This window comes from Cololabis saira, chromosome 9, assembly GCF_033807715.1.
Source record: "Cololabis saira isolate AMF1-May2022 chromosome 9, fColSai1.1, whole genome shotgun sequence".
Taxonomy (NCBI): Eukaryota; Metazoa; Chordata; class Actinopteri; order Beloniformes; family Belonidae; genus Cololabis; species Cololabis saira.
Window position 1 is genome coordinate 14,129,236 of NC_084595.1, and position 15,783 is coordinate 14,145,018.

The 15,783-nt window shown below is 39.1% G+C and overlaps 2 protein-coding genes across 3 annotated transcripts; both read right to left on the reverse strand.

The window, feature by feature from the left end:
* Positions 1-66: 66 nt before the first annotated feature.
* On the reverse strand, positions 67-2,272 carry ppil3 (peptidylprolyl isomerase (cyclophilin)-like 3). The gene is made up of 6 exons (XM_061729856.1): positions 2,226-2,272; positions 1,931-2,005; positions 1,080-1,173; positions 945-1,012; positions 718-836; positions 67-397 (listed from the first exon to the last, which is right to left on the reverse strand). The coding sequence occupies exons 1-6, from the start codon at positions 2,226-2,228 to the stop codon at positions 271-273; spliced, it is 486 nt and encodes a 161-aa protein (XP_061585840.1). The 5' UTR covers positions 2,229-2,272; the 3' UTR covers positions 67-270.
* Positions 2,273-3,762: 1,490 nt separating this feature from the next.
* lrrc8ab (leucine rich repeat containing 8 VRAC subunit Ab) lies at positions 3,763-15,782 on the reverse strand. 2 transcript variants are annotated; one of them, XM_061730525.1, is made up of 4 exons: positions 15,668-15,782; positions 12,672-12,879; positions 8,439-10,560; positions 3,763-7,635 (listed from the first exon to the last, which is right to left on the reverse strand). In XM_061730525.1, exons 3-4 carry the CDS (start codon positions 10,551-10,553, stop codon positions 7,360-7,362), a joined length of 2,391 nt encoding a protein of 796 aa, XP_061586509.1. In that variant the 5' UTR covers positions 10,554-10,560; positions 12,672-12,879; positions 15,668-15,782; the 3' UTR covers positions 3,763-7,359. The 2 variants fall into 2 exon arrangements, with proteins under 2 accessions (XP_061586509.1, XP_061586511.1); XM_061730527.1 differs by lacking the exons at positions 12,672-12,879; positions 15,668-15,782 and adding an exon at positions 12,081-12,131.
* Position 15,783: the final 1 nt, after the last annotated feature.

Below are 15,783 nucleotides of genomic sequence, written 5' to 3' on the forward strand. Positions count from 1 at the left end.
TGTAAAAAAATAAACTACAAGTTATTTTTTAAAGTGTTTATTAGAAACTTTGCCAATATATTTTCTTACATCACAAGAATAAAAACAAAAACAAACCGAAGTCAACTTGGTTGTTCAGAATTCAAAATGTTGATTAAAAAAAAAAAAAGAAGGCTTGAAGTTACATCAGTACTTGTTTCCTCCCTCTACAGCAGGTTTCCCATTTCTGCAGGACACCCATGTTAGTGGATATAACACAATTTGTGCCTCATCATCTAAAACTAACGTGAGCTACCCAGCGAAGGGATTGGCATGCATGGTCACATCTTTTATCCGGATTTCCTCCAGGGGTCGGAATGTCTTTTCATTTACAGGCAGCTTCTCCAGCTCATCCAGCGTCTCCAAGCCATCAATAATCCTACATGCAAGAGAGAGTAATATGTTACAGTGATAGATGATTACTTTGTGCATAAATAATAATAATAATAAAAAAGACTGGATCCTAATAGTATACATACACACACACACACACGTGTGTGTGTGTATATATATATATATATATATATATATATATATATATATATATACACACACACATACATACATGCATGCATACATACACACACAATAAAAAAAAAATACAAATAAGTCATCCTGGAATCTAGTCAGCTCTCCATCAACATTTAGTGTCGACATTATACACGTTTATATATATTTATATATTTATAAGCTTCCTACTTTCCAAAGACGGTGTACTTCATGTCCAGGTGAGGTTGTTTGGCATAGGTGAAGAAAAACTGGGAGCCATTTGAATTGGGACCAGAGTTTGCCATCGAGACAACTCCTCTGACATTGTGCTGAAATCAGGAAAGAAAATATATCCAATTCAATAACAATCATAAAAAAAAGAAAAAAAAAGAAAAGGTGAGCAGAGCTTCACCCAACTAACTCCATCATCTACTCACCTTCAAGTGTTCATTGAATTCATCTTCAAATTTGCGACCCCAGATACTAGTTCCTCCTTTTCCAGTGCCTAAAATGACAAGTGTAAGTAACAGAAGTAGGAAAAGTAACCTGGACATTTCAGGTGAAACTCCCACCTGTCGGGTCTCCAGTCTGAACCATGAAGCCTTTTACGTTTCTGTGGAAGGTGCAGCCAACATAAAACCCGCTGGCAGACAAAGCAAGGAAGTTCTGAAGACATTGAAGGACAGATAATTTGTGCTGATTACAAATAATATAATATATTACAAATAATAGCACTGACCAAAACACCTGCAGAAATACTGCAGGAATGACATAGCAGCAGTTAAATGCAGCCTTCTGTAAGCTTTAAATATCCACTGGGCTTACATCAAATACATCAAAACACAAGAATAAAAAACAGTTTTCTGAACTTATCAATATGATTCTGTCCTTCACAGGATAAGTAAAATGGATCACTGCAAAAACTTAACATTTTAACAAGAATATTTGTCTTATTTCTAGTTAAAATGTCTCATTTTAGTAAAAGAAATCTCATTACACTTAAAACAAGACTCATCACTGGAAAAAACAAAACAATTTCCACCTGTTTCAAGTAGATTTTCACTTAAAAGAAGTAGAAAAATCTGCCAGTGGAACAAGATTTTTTTGCTTGTAATAAGAACAACTACTTATTTCAAGTGAAAATTTACTTGAAACAGGTGAAAATTGTCAAATTAGTTATTTTTCTGGTGATGACTCTAAATGTTGAAATAGCAGTAAAACCACATTCATTGATGAAATGACATAAGGGATGGAAAGGGGGGATGGCAGTTTTACTGGGGGAATGATTTTGACTGTTTTTATTTCAGGGGGGATGGCATCCCCCCTCATCTCGAGTACTGGTTATATCATTATTATAATAAAACACTGCAGCCAGATGTCCTTTTATTATTAGTATTGTTCACTGTTTTGCGGTTCAACCCACCTCACATGCTCGCGGGGCGCGCTCACAAAACAACTCGATTTTAACGTCTCCTACATCTGTGTGGAGGGTGACCGCCTAAACAAGGAACATAAACACAAACACGCACATTATCAGGCTGCTCTGCTCAGTCTGTCGCAGGAAACAAGTCAAACAAGACCAATAACGCAGTTACACGCGTTTATTTGGGGAGGTAGGCCATTACGCCGGTAAAAGGTATTACATAATAACTTTTTGGAGATGTTTTATTCTACATTTACAACAGAAAACGCTCTAAATGTGCTAAACTGATGCTTACCATTTCAAATGTTTCGGTGTACTGGGTGCGTCGGAGAAATTCGTCCGGCTGGAGTGGGCATCCGGAATTCAATAGTTCCGCATTTGGAGGGGGGTGATGGAGACAACAGCTCTCGGTCTGTTTAGTGTCCTTGTGGTTCTGTGTTTGTGTCCCTGATGGCAGAAGGACAAACGGAGTGCAACCTTTGTGGACCGGGTCCCTAATTATGGTAGGCAAGGTAAGTTTATTTGTACAGGACTGTTTCAGAAAATTAGAATATTGTGATTTTCTTTAATGCAATTACAAAAACAAAAATGTCATACATTCTGGATTCATTACAAATCAACTGAAATATTGCAAGCCTTTTATTATTTTAATATTGCTGATCATGGCTTACAGCTTAAGAAAACTCAAATATCCTATCTAAAAAAATTAGAATATTCTGGGAAACTTACTCTTAAACTATAAGCCATAATCAGCAATATTAAAATAATAAAAGGCTTGCAATATTTCAGTTGATTTGAAATGAATCCAGAATGTATGACATTTTTTTTTTTTTTTTAATTGCATTACAGAAAATAAAGAACTTTATCACAATATTCGAATTTTCTGAGACAGTCCTGTATAGCACAATTCAACACAAGGTAATTCAAAGTGCTTTACGTCAACATTAAAAGCAGCAAGACACAATTAAACAGTAAATAACAAATAAAATGAAACAAAATGATAAGAGAAGAGGTAAGATAATAAAAAGCACAAGTTGTTAAAAAGTAAGGGCAGTAGAGTACAGCAGGTAAGTATTTAATTTAAGAGTACGCTTCAGTGAACAGTAATGTTTTTAGCCCTGATTAAAATATACATTAAATGCCATAATAGGTCCCCTTTAAAGGAGCTGACAGTTGGAGCAGACCTCAGGTCTACAGGAAGTTTGTTCCACCGGTGAGGAGCAGAATAACTGAACGCTGCCTCACCTTGCTTGGTTCTGGTTCTTGGGACACACAACAAACCAGATCCAGATGAACCTCAGGGGTCTCAGAGCTTCATAGGGAACTAACAGATCCAGCATGTATTTGGGTCCAAGACCATTCAGGTCTTTGTAGACCAGCAGTAAGATTTTAAACTCTATCCTTTGACTCACTGGAAGCCAGTGTAGTGATTTCATGACCGGTGTAATGTGGTCCAGTTTGTTTGTAAGTACTCCGGCGTCGGCCAACTAGTCTTTTGGTTGGCTGGCTTATGTCGGGTTCACATTTGGGAATTTTTTTGTCTCGTTTTTAAAAGATTGCATCTCCCACTGACAAATATGGGTCTTATTCATTTTGGAGAGCAATACAAAAATAGATAAATAAAAAGAGAACAAAATGGAATTGCTTGTTGACAGAACTTTGGTAGTGACATTTCCTTTCAGAGTTTTAACACAATTGTTGCTTATGAAGACAGCAACAAATCACAAAACTGCAAATTGGTTTTTAAGATCTGAGTGAACACTACACCTATCACATTCACTATTTGACACCTCGACAAATGATTTAAGAAAAACAAGAGATTCCAAGACAAATTTGGTCAACATGATTTATTTTATTTTCTCCGGTGGATGGTGCACAAGAGGACGAGACATGTTCAAACAGAATACTGAAACACGGCTGCATCAATTACGCTGTTGTCCATTTAATTTTGGCAAAAAAACACAGCACAAAAAGAAAAATGTGAATCCCTCATGACTTTAACTGAATTTGTACCCAGAATGATGACTTTTAAGACGACAGAACAAACCTGGAAGAAAGAGGTGAGGACGCCCCGTCATACAAACACACACTCACACACTTGACCTACGTGGTTCACAAGGACGATACGGATCAATTTATACATGATCACGGTTGAAATACAGAACCGGCATCAAACCGGGTGGTTTATCTTTAAAAACACGGCTCATCCTGTTCAAGATTCAAACACCCAGCTTCAATATTAAAACTAAAAAATAATATGTATAAATGTATATAAAATGTCATCACAGCTGTTTAAATTAATACAAAGAACAGGTGTCATAAAAAAGTAGGCAATAAACTCAAAAAAAAGGTGAGTATTAACTGGTTTCCTGAGAAATTCAGTTGTACTATAATACTTATAGCTGTCACGGCAGAAATAAAGTTAAATATTGAAAAGAAGGGAAAATACAGAAAAAAATGAGTTTAACAAGCCTGTGACAAAACCTACACAATATACTAACACTTTACTTGCAACCCACACATTTTATATTCTGCTTCGCCACAGCTAATATTTTTCTGGAGTCGTGAAGGAAAAACTCACAAAACGTTGATTGTCTGAATGTGACACGTATTGCTGTCATATTCTCTGTGCAATTCAAAACTCACCAGGTGTCACTTAAAGGTATAAAACAATTCATTACTGAGCAGATACGCGTTTGGTCTTGTGGCTTGCGGTCACTCAGCTGCCATACGGGAAAAAATATACAAAAACGCACTGTGCATCCATCAGGGGGGGGAATATTTGCTTTAGCCTAAGTGGAACTTCTGGGAAAGGTGCCGTAGTGCAAAAGCAGTTTCTAGGATCATTTCCTCTATTGAAATTCTCACGATTACAGTAGTAAAACAAGCAAATGGGGAAAAAGTAATGCCAATTCACAAAGGAAATCGTGTAGCTTAAATGAAAGCATTTATTGCACTGTGCAGCATAGTTGAGGCATGTTACTGAAACAGATGCCCCTAGCTTACAATACTTCTGTATTCTTCAGTCAAATAATGACACTGTTTATTGCTTCTATCCATGTTTTCTGATGTTTGGGTCTGTAGGAAAAGAAAAATAGATTTCTTTTTAAATTTTTAAATCAGGGTAAACACAAAAACCCTCTCATGTGTTGCATTTCCTCAGGGCCAAGCATCAGTTTATTCCACATCAATAGCAACACTTTGCTCAGTTATAAAAAAAAAAAAAAAAAAAAAAGAACGGTCCAGAGAAGTTTCCCCAGTGCAAACAACCACGAAAACGCTTCTCTACAAATAAACAAAATTTAAAAGGAAAAGAAAGAAAAATAAACATCTAATGAGGCTTTAATTCAAACATTTTTACTGCCTCGCAGGTGTGAATTTAGAGCCCGCTTCTAGTCAGAATTCAAAGATTAAAGTATAAAACACTGCTAAGCATCGACTACAAAAATAAAAACAAGGGTTGAAATCTCTCTCTCTCTCACACACGCACACACACTTAATTCTGAGCATTTTCAAAACAATGAACAGCACACCCAAACCCACGTTTTCTCTTCTTTCTTTTTTTCTAAATCAGCAGTACATTACAAAACTAGCAGAGTTAACCCTACACTCTGTGGTTTATGTACAAATAAAATTAACACCTCAAACGCACTGTAGTTAGGAAAGCAAAGAGACGCCAGATCCATCCCTTTGAGACTGCTGACGGCAGCCTCGGCTGACCTATGTTCAGGTGGTGATCAGTCACGGCGACGTGACAGACGGCAAGCGCGTCCTGCCGGGCCCACAGACGGCTGAGGCTTCGTGGCGGCTTGGACGCTGAAGGACGACGACGGTATCAACACACGACTGTGGAGATGTTCACCTCTGAAGACGCAACCACGAGGGTGAAACGCATAATCCACGATGATGACGGGAGAAGACAAACGTTAAGGCGACAAATCTGAAAATCCTTTCAAAAAATCATAAAACTCTCATCTCGTCTGTAAAACAAAAATCTATTCTTAACATTTACTTTCCCTTTTTATGTAAAAAAAAAAAAAAAGCAAAAAAAAGAGATATAGCTTGTTTTTGTGAGCGCATGATCTCAAATTGCTATCTACGGAAGAAAACAAAAGTTCAAATGTACATAATCTCATTTCACCGAGTCTAATATTTATCACTTTAAACATAATTATTTTAGATTTAAAATAACTCTTGGAGATGGGGTGCCATCTGCTCGGAGCAGGGGATTCCTGTAACGCCATTCATCGAGGTTAAAACAGAACATAGTAACAAGGTTGACGCATCATTACAGCGTCATAATAAACTAGCATGAGGCCAGAGGCTCAGAAAACTCATTTGCGGGTGTGTGATTTGTTGCCAACGACGCTCAGTAACCCAGACACACACAGGGTTCCCCGTCTAATAAGCACATCAAGCATTTCACAAAACCATCAACATTTGTTTCAGACATTTTATCAATATTAAGCGGCTTTCATGCTGTTGCCATCGCAGCGTTACTGTGTATAAACATCAAATTAACTTTCACGACTGATCTTATTTAAAGCCTCCTCATCTCTCGCCTCAGATTTGTTTGTTTTGCTCCGTGCACGCGAGTACAATCGCATAAAAACAGTAAAGGCCATCAATTCAAACCAAACAGAGTTCTCGCTGTGAGGTATTCTGAAGAGATAGTTTACTAATGTACAAGAAATGAGTGACAATTGCTTCTCACGGATGATCTCAGGATCACGCACTCGAAGATCACAAGTAAGATCGCTGCAACGATTCAGCAACTCCTCCATCTCCACCACATTTGCATTTGTAACCTTGGTAACCCTTTTAGCTCAGCATGTGAGAACATCCTTGATACCATCCATGCATCAAATGATTGATGAAGAACTGATAAGAACATTCTCACCGATGCAGTGGTGCCGTAAAGAGCTAGAAGATTACCAGCTGGATGTCATAATTAATTAATTGTTAGCTAGAATAATTACACTCTCGAGGACTCCCCGTTTTCTGATTTTGTATTTCTTGATTGATGTAATCAGAGTTATGTAACCTGGGCTTTTAGTGTGAATTTTGTAATCTGACATCAATATATGCCGGGTGCTTTTTGCGATAAAATCTTGATAAAACAGGAGCCTAACTGCAGATTAAATTGTAAACACATGATCCGGATCCCAATGGCACCGCTACATTATTGCCAAAAAAAAAACGAGATTACTGGGTTCTGATGTAAAGGCCTGAGATGTCATTTGTAAATTAATTAAAAAAAAAACAACCAGCGGCCTGCAGAGTCAGCCTTTGGGTTCATGTTGCCCAGCCTTGCTGGCGCTGCCCTGCAGCAAGGCCGAGTCCTGCTCCAGGTTCCACTCGGGGACAGCATGAACGTACTTCCAGTGTCCTGACCAGCTTGTCAGCTTCTGTTTTACTCACACGCCTGTTCAAGCCTGTTCTTTATCAGCTTTCCACAGCTGCTCCTTGACCTCGGTGGGCAGCGTGTTGAACAGGTCCTCCTCGACCACCAGGCCAGTTCTCTTCAGCTGCCGGCACTCGCCCAGCTCCACGGGCAGACACTCCAGCCGGTTTCCCCGCAGCTCTAGCTGCGTCAGTGCAGTCAGCTCTCCGAAACGGGACGGCAGAGACTGCAAGCAATTGTTCCCCAAGTTTAAAGTGCGAAGCTTCTTGCACTGGAAGAGCTCGTTCGGCAGGCTCTCGATCTTTGTGACGGGGAAAAATGGAAAGAACATAATGCGCAAATGTTAATTTACAGCAGCAGACAAAGCCTGAATGATGAAATCCAATGTACAAGAAACAAAGACTGCGTTTACATGCACTCAATAACCCTTTTAAAACGCGAATATTGGCAATAACCCGAATTTGCACGGCCATGTAAACCCCAATAACCCCTTTGAACCCGAATTTGCTCATATTCCGGTTTTTAAAAACCTGAATATGACCCCTGGGTTACTCCTTTTAAAACCCGAATATTGGGTCATGTAAACGCCAAACGGAATATCCCGATCAAACGGAACATGAATTTGTTTTCTGCGCATGCTCTGTTCACAAGGAATCCTGGTCTTTTGAGTCCAGGAAGTTCTTATAAACACGGAGAAACACAATACCACGTCACACTTTCGGAGTGAGGAGGAGACTAATCACATAAATGTAATGAAGGATATGAACATTTTGGCATTTGTAGACGGTAGAAAGTACGGGGATAGCGAGATTTACAAGAAGGTGAGCAAAAAGTTGCACGAAGCAGCATTTGTTTTGAATTTGGATAAAGGAAGAAGAAGCGGAAATGACGCTAATTGCGTCATCACGTTCTCCGCGCGTCGCTGTTTTGATCGGGATATCCTGAATGATTAATTACCATGTAAACAGGGATAACCCCGTTAGCTCACGCATGGAAACGGAATATTCCGAATGTTTCAGTAACCGGAATATTAGCAACCCAAATTTTGACTGCATGTAAACGTAGTCACTGATTCGCGTAGAAAACGGCGAGTTAAATACTCACCCTATTGGCCGTCACCGCCAGGTACTGAAGATTATAGAGGAAACCGATGTCAGTTGGAATGTAAGTGAGGTTGTTGTGGCTCAAGTCTAAGATGCGCAGCTTGCGGCAGTAAAACAACTGACTGGGAATCTTCTCAATCTTGTTTCTGTTTAGATACAACTTTTCCAGGTTGGTCAGAGTGCCAATCTGAATAGGAATATAGGCGATCTGGTTGTACCAGAGCTTCAGGCAGACTAGCCGGTGAAGGTGCTGGAAGCTGATGATCTCCTCAATAGTCTTCAGGTTGTTGTCCTTCAGATCGATCTCCTGCAGGTTGTGCAGACTGAAGATTGAATGCGGTATGCGCTCCAGATCGCAGCGAATGAGCTCCAGTTCTGTGAGGTTCACCATCTTTTTCAGACTGTTGAGCACCATCAGCTTAGTGCCTTCATTATTAATAGAAAGCTTCTGGAGGTGCAAGCCCACATCGGTCACCACTTGAGGTAGCTTGGTGAGATTGCTCTTCAGACGGAGAACTTTGAGCCTCTTGAGCTCCCGGAGCCCGTCGATGACGATGAAGCGGTTGTTTTCAGCGCTGAGATTCCCCGTCAGATGGAGCTCACTGAGATTCTTCAAACTGTAGATCCATAAAGGGATTTCTTTGATATCCGTGAACTTGATGTGCAGTGACTTCAGGTTTTCACGCAAAAAAGCCAAAGCTGGGGCTTCGATTTTGGCTGGAGTGTGATAAAGCCACATCTCGCGCAGGTTGACCAGCTGGGCGATGATGGGTGGAATAGTCACGTCGGGTATGAGCTCCAGTTTCAAGACCTCCAGCTCCATCAGATCAAACACTGTATCGGGAATGCCGCTCAACATGAAGAGGTGCAACTCCAACTTCTCCTGAGAGTTCTTGGTGATCCTCTGCCGGAGCTTATCAAGCGTCCACTCGTTGTTGAGGTTGAGCTGCCTCAGCTTATTTTCACTGACCTCTGAGAGGAACACGGCAAAGCGTTTAGAGTACAGAGGGTCATACTGATCTATCATGTGCAACATGAACGCAAAGTCATTCTTCACATCAGGGATGTCACTGTAGCTGCTCTCCTCACGAATCGACTCAAAGGAGTACTTCTTTAGCGAGCGCCGCAGCATCCAGCAGAGCGTGTACATGCAGATCAAACCATACACCACTACTAGACTTATGTAGAAGCAGGCTAGGATTTTAAAAAGTGTAGCCAGCGGGTGAGCGCAGCGGTAAACTCTGTAGCCAGTCAGGCTCTCTATATTTACAGAACAGTCCACACTGAATTTAATGTCGTGCACATAATACCCTGTGTAGCATATTATCAAAATGAACTTGATTACTTTGATGATGGTCTGACGAATGTACAGTCTGTATACAATGTCTCCTTCTTCCACGTGAATACGAAACTTTTTCACTTTTTCAAACAAGGCTTTTGCTTGTTCGCCCTCCTTCTTGTCCAAGACTCCCGTTTCTGTTCTATCCACAATGCCCTGCTCAAAGCGCGTCTTTGTCCTTTGCAGCATTGGAACACTTGCTTCGACGTCCTCGCTTATCACAGACTCTTTATGGTCCATGATGGATCCGTTCATTTTCATGGGTTTTGGATCACTTTCTTCGACCACGGTCTCCGACAGAGCCCTCGTTGTCCAGGGAGAGTCAAAGCATTTCAGCAGAATGGATACAAAGTGCTCTAGCTTGGAACTAGTCCGAGGAAACTTAAACCAGAAGTTGCTGCAAGCTAAAAAAATAAGGGTGTGTAGTAATACTAGGTAGGGGAAATACTTGGCAAACCAGTGCAATCTATTTTCATAGCACACGGCATCAACATAGTTGTACTGGTGGCGGTCCAGATCATACTGGATCCCTTTGGGTTCCAAGAACAATGATGTGGAAAAGTTGGGGGTGAAATTTTTCCTGCAGGTGTCATTGACGACCCATTTGCAGGGAAGGCAGATCATCTTGTCCTGGGTGATCTGCAGCGTCCCCCCGAACACGGAAATCATGAGCATGACAATGGAGATGTAGTCGGTGAACACATCCCACCATGGTTTCAGGATGCGGTATGCTGGCTGTGTGTCCACAAAGTACCGCAGCTCAGTGATGGGGATCATGGCTTATCTGTGAGGGGAAAAACACAAATGAAGACAAAAATAACACAAGCATCAACTGCACAAATTTGAAAAATATAATAATAAAAATGTTTCTTCCAATGTCTGAATCACCAAACAAAATCATACCAACAGGTTCATGTCAACTCAGAAGCTCATACATTGGATGATTTCCGATATTCATGTTAAATTCTTCCCAGAATAAGGATATTGAAAGTGTACCAAAGCATTTCTTGTTTGACTTAATTCAGAGGGCTACCATTTTATAGAATGGTTTTGAATTCAAAAAGATGCCATGATGTAGCCATTAAGAAGTCTAAAAAACTAGAATACCCAGAGAAAACCGAGGTAAGCATAGGGGAGGGCACACAGGAAGTCCACACAGGAAGGTCCTAGCTGGGATTTGAACCAGCAACCTCCTACCTGTGAGGCAACGGTCCTAACCACCATACAGGAGCAGATCAGTCATAAACACTAATCAACCAACTGTATTAGCGTTGAAGTCATTACATTTCAATGTATAAACATACTGCTACATTTCCCTGTTGTTATCCTAAGAAAGATAAATGTCAAACTAATGCAATTTTAATCTCTTTTCCCCCATGTCCTCCCATCGCTGTGGTTTAATGGCACTTAAGCAGAGAAGATTGTGCCAAGTGTTTTTTCCGAAGGTGCTCACCTTCTGATCAAATGCATTTTGACATCCAGGACTGACATAATGTTGTACCTTTACATGCCCAACTGTACAATAACGCTGTAAGCGCCATGTATAGCTTATAGTTTAACTTATAGTAATGACTTATAAACTTATAGTCGGCACATTACGAGTCAAATTAAAAAAACAGCCCAATATCTAAAAGACAGACATACAAAGACAGATGTATATAGGTTATTCAAATTATTTATTCCCTACGTTTTTCTACTTTGCTTAGAACACAGATTTTTAATTGTGGAATAAATTATAATGTCATTAAATGCCGAATGCCAATAAATGAATTCTCTTTTTTCTTGAGGTATACTTTGAAAAATTAAACCCCTTATGGCACTTAAGCTTTAATAATGATGTAAAAAATGCTCAAAAAGGCAGACGTTGATCCCAATTATTTACACAATACTTAATCATCTGCAGAATTCTAATAAGGAAAAGAGTTTGATAAAGCTAATTAACATTCTTTTAAATATTATGAACATCTCTTTAACTCCTGTTTTGAGCCAAACCTGCACATCTGTAGCACATCTCTGGATTAACCTTAGCGGGTTTTTTCTTGTTATTTCATACATGCTTTTACATTTGTTTTTCATCCAACTTATAAGAAAATTATTACTACAATTGTAAAATAAACGTATAAAACCCATAATTAATTTTCTGATCAACTGCTAAAGTTAAATACCAAACATGCAAGTTTGATTTACACTGGCGTGAAATACAGCCAACTCATAAATAATAAGAAAAGAGAAGATAACAAATGTGTAATGTGAACTGAAAGAATAAAGACACCCTTCATACACATGAAAAACTGTTTTACTTACAAATCCAAACTGTAAAGCTGAGTGACGCCATTCACAAACTGTCCAGAGCAATCGACGACTGCTCTCCTTGATCTCCACTGTTATGAGAGCAGATACAGTCCCTCACATCAACCTCTTGCCTTGTGCAACTGCACCACACCCAATACAACAACCCAGACCAGTCACTTTTCTAAAGATGATGTTCCGTTTTGGCTTGTTTAACCCAAACAACACACGCTCCAAAGGAGCCACCTTGCTCCCCTGCTCTCTATTCTTAGCCATTTCCGTTAATAATACCCAGAGTATTGTCTGTGGGGGCCTTGAGAAGCACCTCCCTCAACCTTCAGGAAGGGATCCTGTTTACCTTACAGATGCTTCTGTCTCCAACCAATGTCTCTCTGGAATACTCTGTCTTCACCTTTTGCACTCCTTCCCAAAAAACACACCCCCACCCACACACACACACAAAGGATAAAGAGTTGGCATTCATCACAGCTTGGACTTTGTAAGGAAACTGTAAAGTTAAGGGGGTTAGACACCTTGGCTGATGCTCAGCCAAATACGGAAACATATACAATACATAGGCTTCAGTTCTGATAAATGTTTACACACCTAGCAACATGTCCAGCACAGACGCTTGGATGGATAGATGATGTAGCAGCACCAGCTTCACCCAGTTAGAAAAATACTGGCCACTTTGGGAGTTATTATCTGTGCTTCAGCTCCCGATGAGGTCCCAGGCTGCCCTCCCAGTGTCTGTAAATCCAACAGTCCTCATGATCCTTAGGGCCTTTCATGACCATCAAATTGACCTGGAGATCTGAAAGAGACATTCATGAGACTGAGTGAGGCTCCTGCTGCTGTCCGGTTGATCTGATTATGACATGGACCAGTAAAGCTATTAAAGACAGTTATCTGCAAGCAGGTAAAACTACAATCCAATTTGCATGCCATGATTTTAAAGTGCTGAGCTTTCCTTGCCAAGAGCAATCGCAGATTGTGCTGGTTAAATGTTGCACTGGCTGGCTGCATGGTTGATGACGTGATGACAGTTTTAAAAGTTAATGCAGAGTGACGTTTTCCTGCATAACATCACATAACGAGACGCACAACTTAGCAGAAGCACGAAGGTATCTTTCAATTTTGTCCTGTTTGCAGATGAAACAAACCGGTTATGCTCTGGTAACGATCTTGAACAGCTGCTGGATACAGTGGAAACAGAGTTACACGTTTTGAAACTTTGGTTCAGTGTTAATAAATTGTCATTAAATGTAAATAAAACTAAATATATAATCTTTTGTAATCGTGAAGTCCATAAAATGGTTCAAATCAAGATAGATAAAATCGAAATAGAAAGAGTTTACGAGAATACATTTTTGGGAGTGGTCATTGACCATAAACTTTGTTGGAAACCGCATTGGTTATATCAAAAAGAAAATATCTAAGTCTATTGCTATTTTGTATAAGGCTAAATAATTTCTCAACACAAATGCATTACAAATACTATCATTCTCTCATACATTACTTACTGTGTGGAGATTTGGGGGAATTCATACAAAACAATCATAAATCCAATTATTTTGCTCAAAAAAAGACCAATCAGTTTTCAACAGAGCTGATTATCAGGAACCAACAAATAAATTATGTATTAATTGTCAGATGCTCAAATGTAATGAACTTGTTGATTTCAAAATATCAGAGTTGATGTACAAAGCTTATAATAATCTGTTGCCGCACTGTATCCAGAAGCTGCTTCAGCAAAGACAAAGTGTATATGAACTGAGAGGAAGCTGTATGTTCACAAAAACAATGAACAGAACGGAAGTCAAACATAGATGTGTTTCAGTTTATGGGGTTAATCTGTAGAATGTTTTGGAAATGGAAATTAAAGAGTGCAGTACATAGCAAATATTTAAAAAAATATTGAAGAATAAGATGCTGATTAATTGTGATAATATTATATGAGTGTTTATGTAAGTGTCAGAACTTAAATAGATAATAGGTCTATGGAGTATATTGAATGTTTTCAATCTACAAAAAGTAATTGAAATGTTTTTCTTTTAATTGATTTACTGCTCTGTATCAGTATATGTAGGAGCTGACAGAAATTGATTATAAAAGGGTTACATTAACGTAAATACTCCAACCCCGTAACATTTGTACAGACTCACATCCGACACTTTAAAAACCCCATATTGTACATTTCTGTCTATACTGTTCATTTCTGTTTATACATTTTATCTGTCATCTGTCATCCTACGTCACTTTTTGTAAAGATTCATATCCGGCACTTTTTAATCCTCATATTGTACATTTCTGTTTATTCCTTTATTGTATCTCTCAGTTTATCTCCATATATATTTGTTTGCTTTTATATTTTTTATTTTTATTTTTACTGTATTGCACCAATCACCACAACAAATTCCTTGTGTGCAGAGGTGGACAGAATACTCGACCCCAGTACTTGAGTAAGAGTACAATTACTACTGGTCAAAATTTACTCCGTTACAAGTAAAAGTAGCTCAGTCAAAATATTACTCGAGTAAGAGTAGAAAAGTACTTGCTTTTAAAAGGTACTTAAGTATCCAAAAGTAAATGCTTTTAAATTTACTTTAAGTAAAAGTAAGAGTAAGAGTAAATTTCTTATTTTCCACATCAGTAAATTACAACATTTTTTCTAAATTAATTTAAGGATCTTTTAACTCTTGTTTCTGAGAATTAACTCTTTGAAACCAGCTGCACTGATGTGCTGCTTTTAGAACCACAATGTTAAATAAAACCTGCAGTCTTGACTTGTTGCGGCTCTGTGTTGACAAACGCAAGCTACTTTGGCGGTATCGTTTTGAGGAGGCTTGACGTATTTCCGCTTTACGTACATCCCAGTGGAGAGCGTGCACTGTGATAGGTCTCCTCCTTTGACAAAAACAGCTTGTGTCCAATAGGATTTTAGGGAAGAAGAAAAAAGAGCAGACCTGAAAGTAACGAGTACTTTTCAGCCTTCCTAGAAATTTACTCTAGTAAAAGTAAAAATATTTGTCTTGGAAATGTATTCAAGTAAGAGTAATAAGTACCAAAGAAATCTAATACTCAAGTAAAGTACAAATCCTCTGGATATGTACAGTACTTAAGTACAGTACTCAAGTAAATTTACTCCGTTACTGTCCACCACTGCTTGTGTGTGTTGACAAACTTGGCAATAAACCCCCTTTCTGATTCCGATTCTAATAAGCCAAGCTTCATTCTACACCTTTTCAGTCTTGTTTTGTTTATATATTTCGGTCTAATGCAATATTAGCATTAACTTCATATTTATTTGTGGTTTTCTCTTCTTTCATTTCTTTTGTATTTGGAAATGACCGAAATAAACAAACAAAACAGACAAACAACCTGACAAAATACGAGTTGTCTGTTTCTCTCCCGTGGTGAGAGTGGGTGAGCACTTTGAGAAGAGCTTTGATGTGAAAACACTCAGCTAAACTGGGCTATCCTATTATTAGCTGTTAAGCTAACCCATCATCTGAAGTTTACATCCCCGCAAACGCTGCACTTAATGCGACGGTGCTGTATTTAACTGGGGCTCAGAATAAGCCCGAAAGGCTTCAACTTACTTCGTTCTGGGCGCTACATTCACAAAGGCACGTTATTTGAGTTATTGTTGGCTGTAATGTTTGCTCGTGGTTGTTTCTCTCTCCCCGGCCGGCTGCAGCTCGTCCGAGGCGGCGCT

Coding starts and splice junctions, on each gene's coding strand:
- ppil3 (XM_061729856.1), bottom strand. Junction 1,013..1,079: donor TCAGACTGGAGACCCGACAG/GTGGGAGTTTCA, acceptor TTGTCATTTTAG/GCACTGGAAAAGGAGGAACT. Junction 398..717: donor AAGTACACCGTCTTTGGAAA/GTAGGAAGCTTA, acceptor TCTTGCATGTAG/GATTATTGATGGCTTGGAGA.
- lrrc8ab (XM_061730525.1), bottom strand. CDS start 10,553: ATGATCCCCATCACTGAGCTGCGGTACTTTGTGGACACACAGCCAGCA. Junction 7,636..8,438: donor TGGCGGTGACGGCCAATAGG/GTGAGTATTTAA, acceptor CCCGTCACAAAG/ATCGAGAGCCTGCCGAACGA.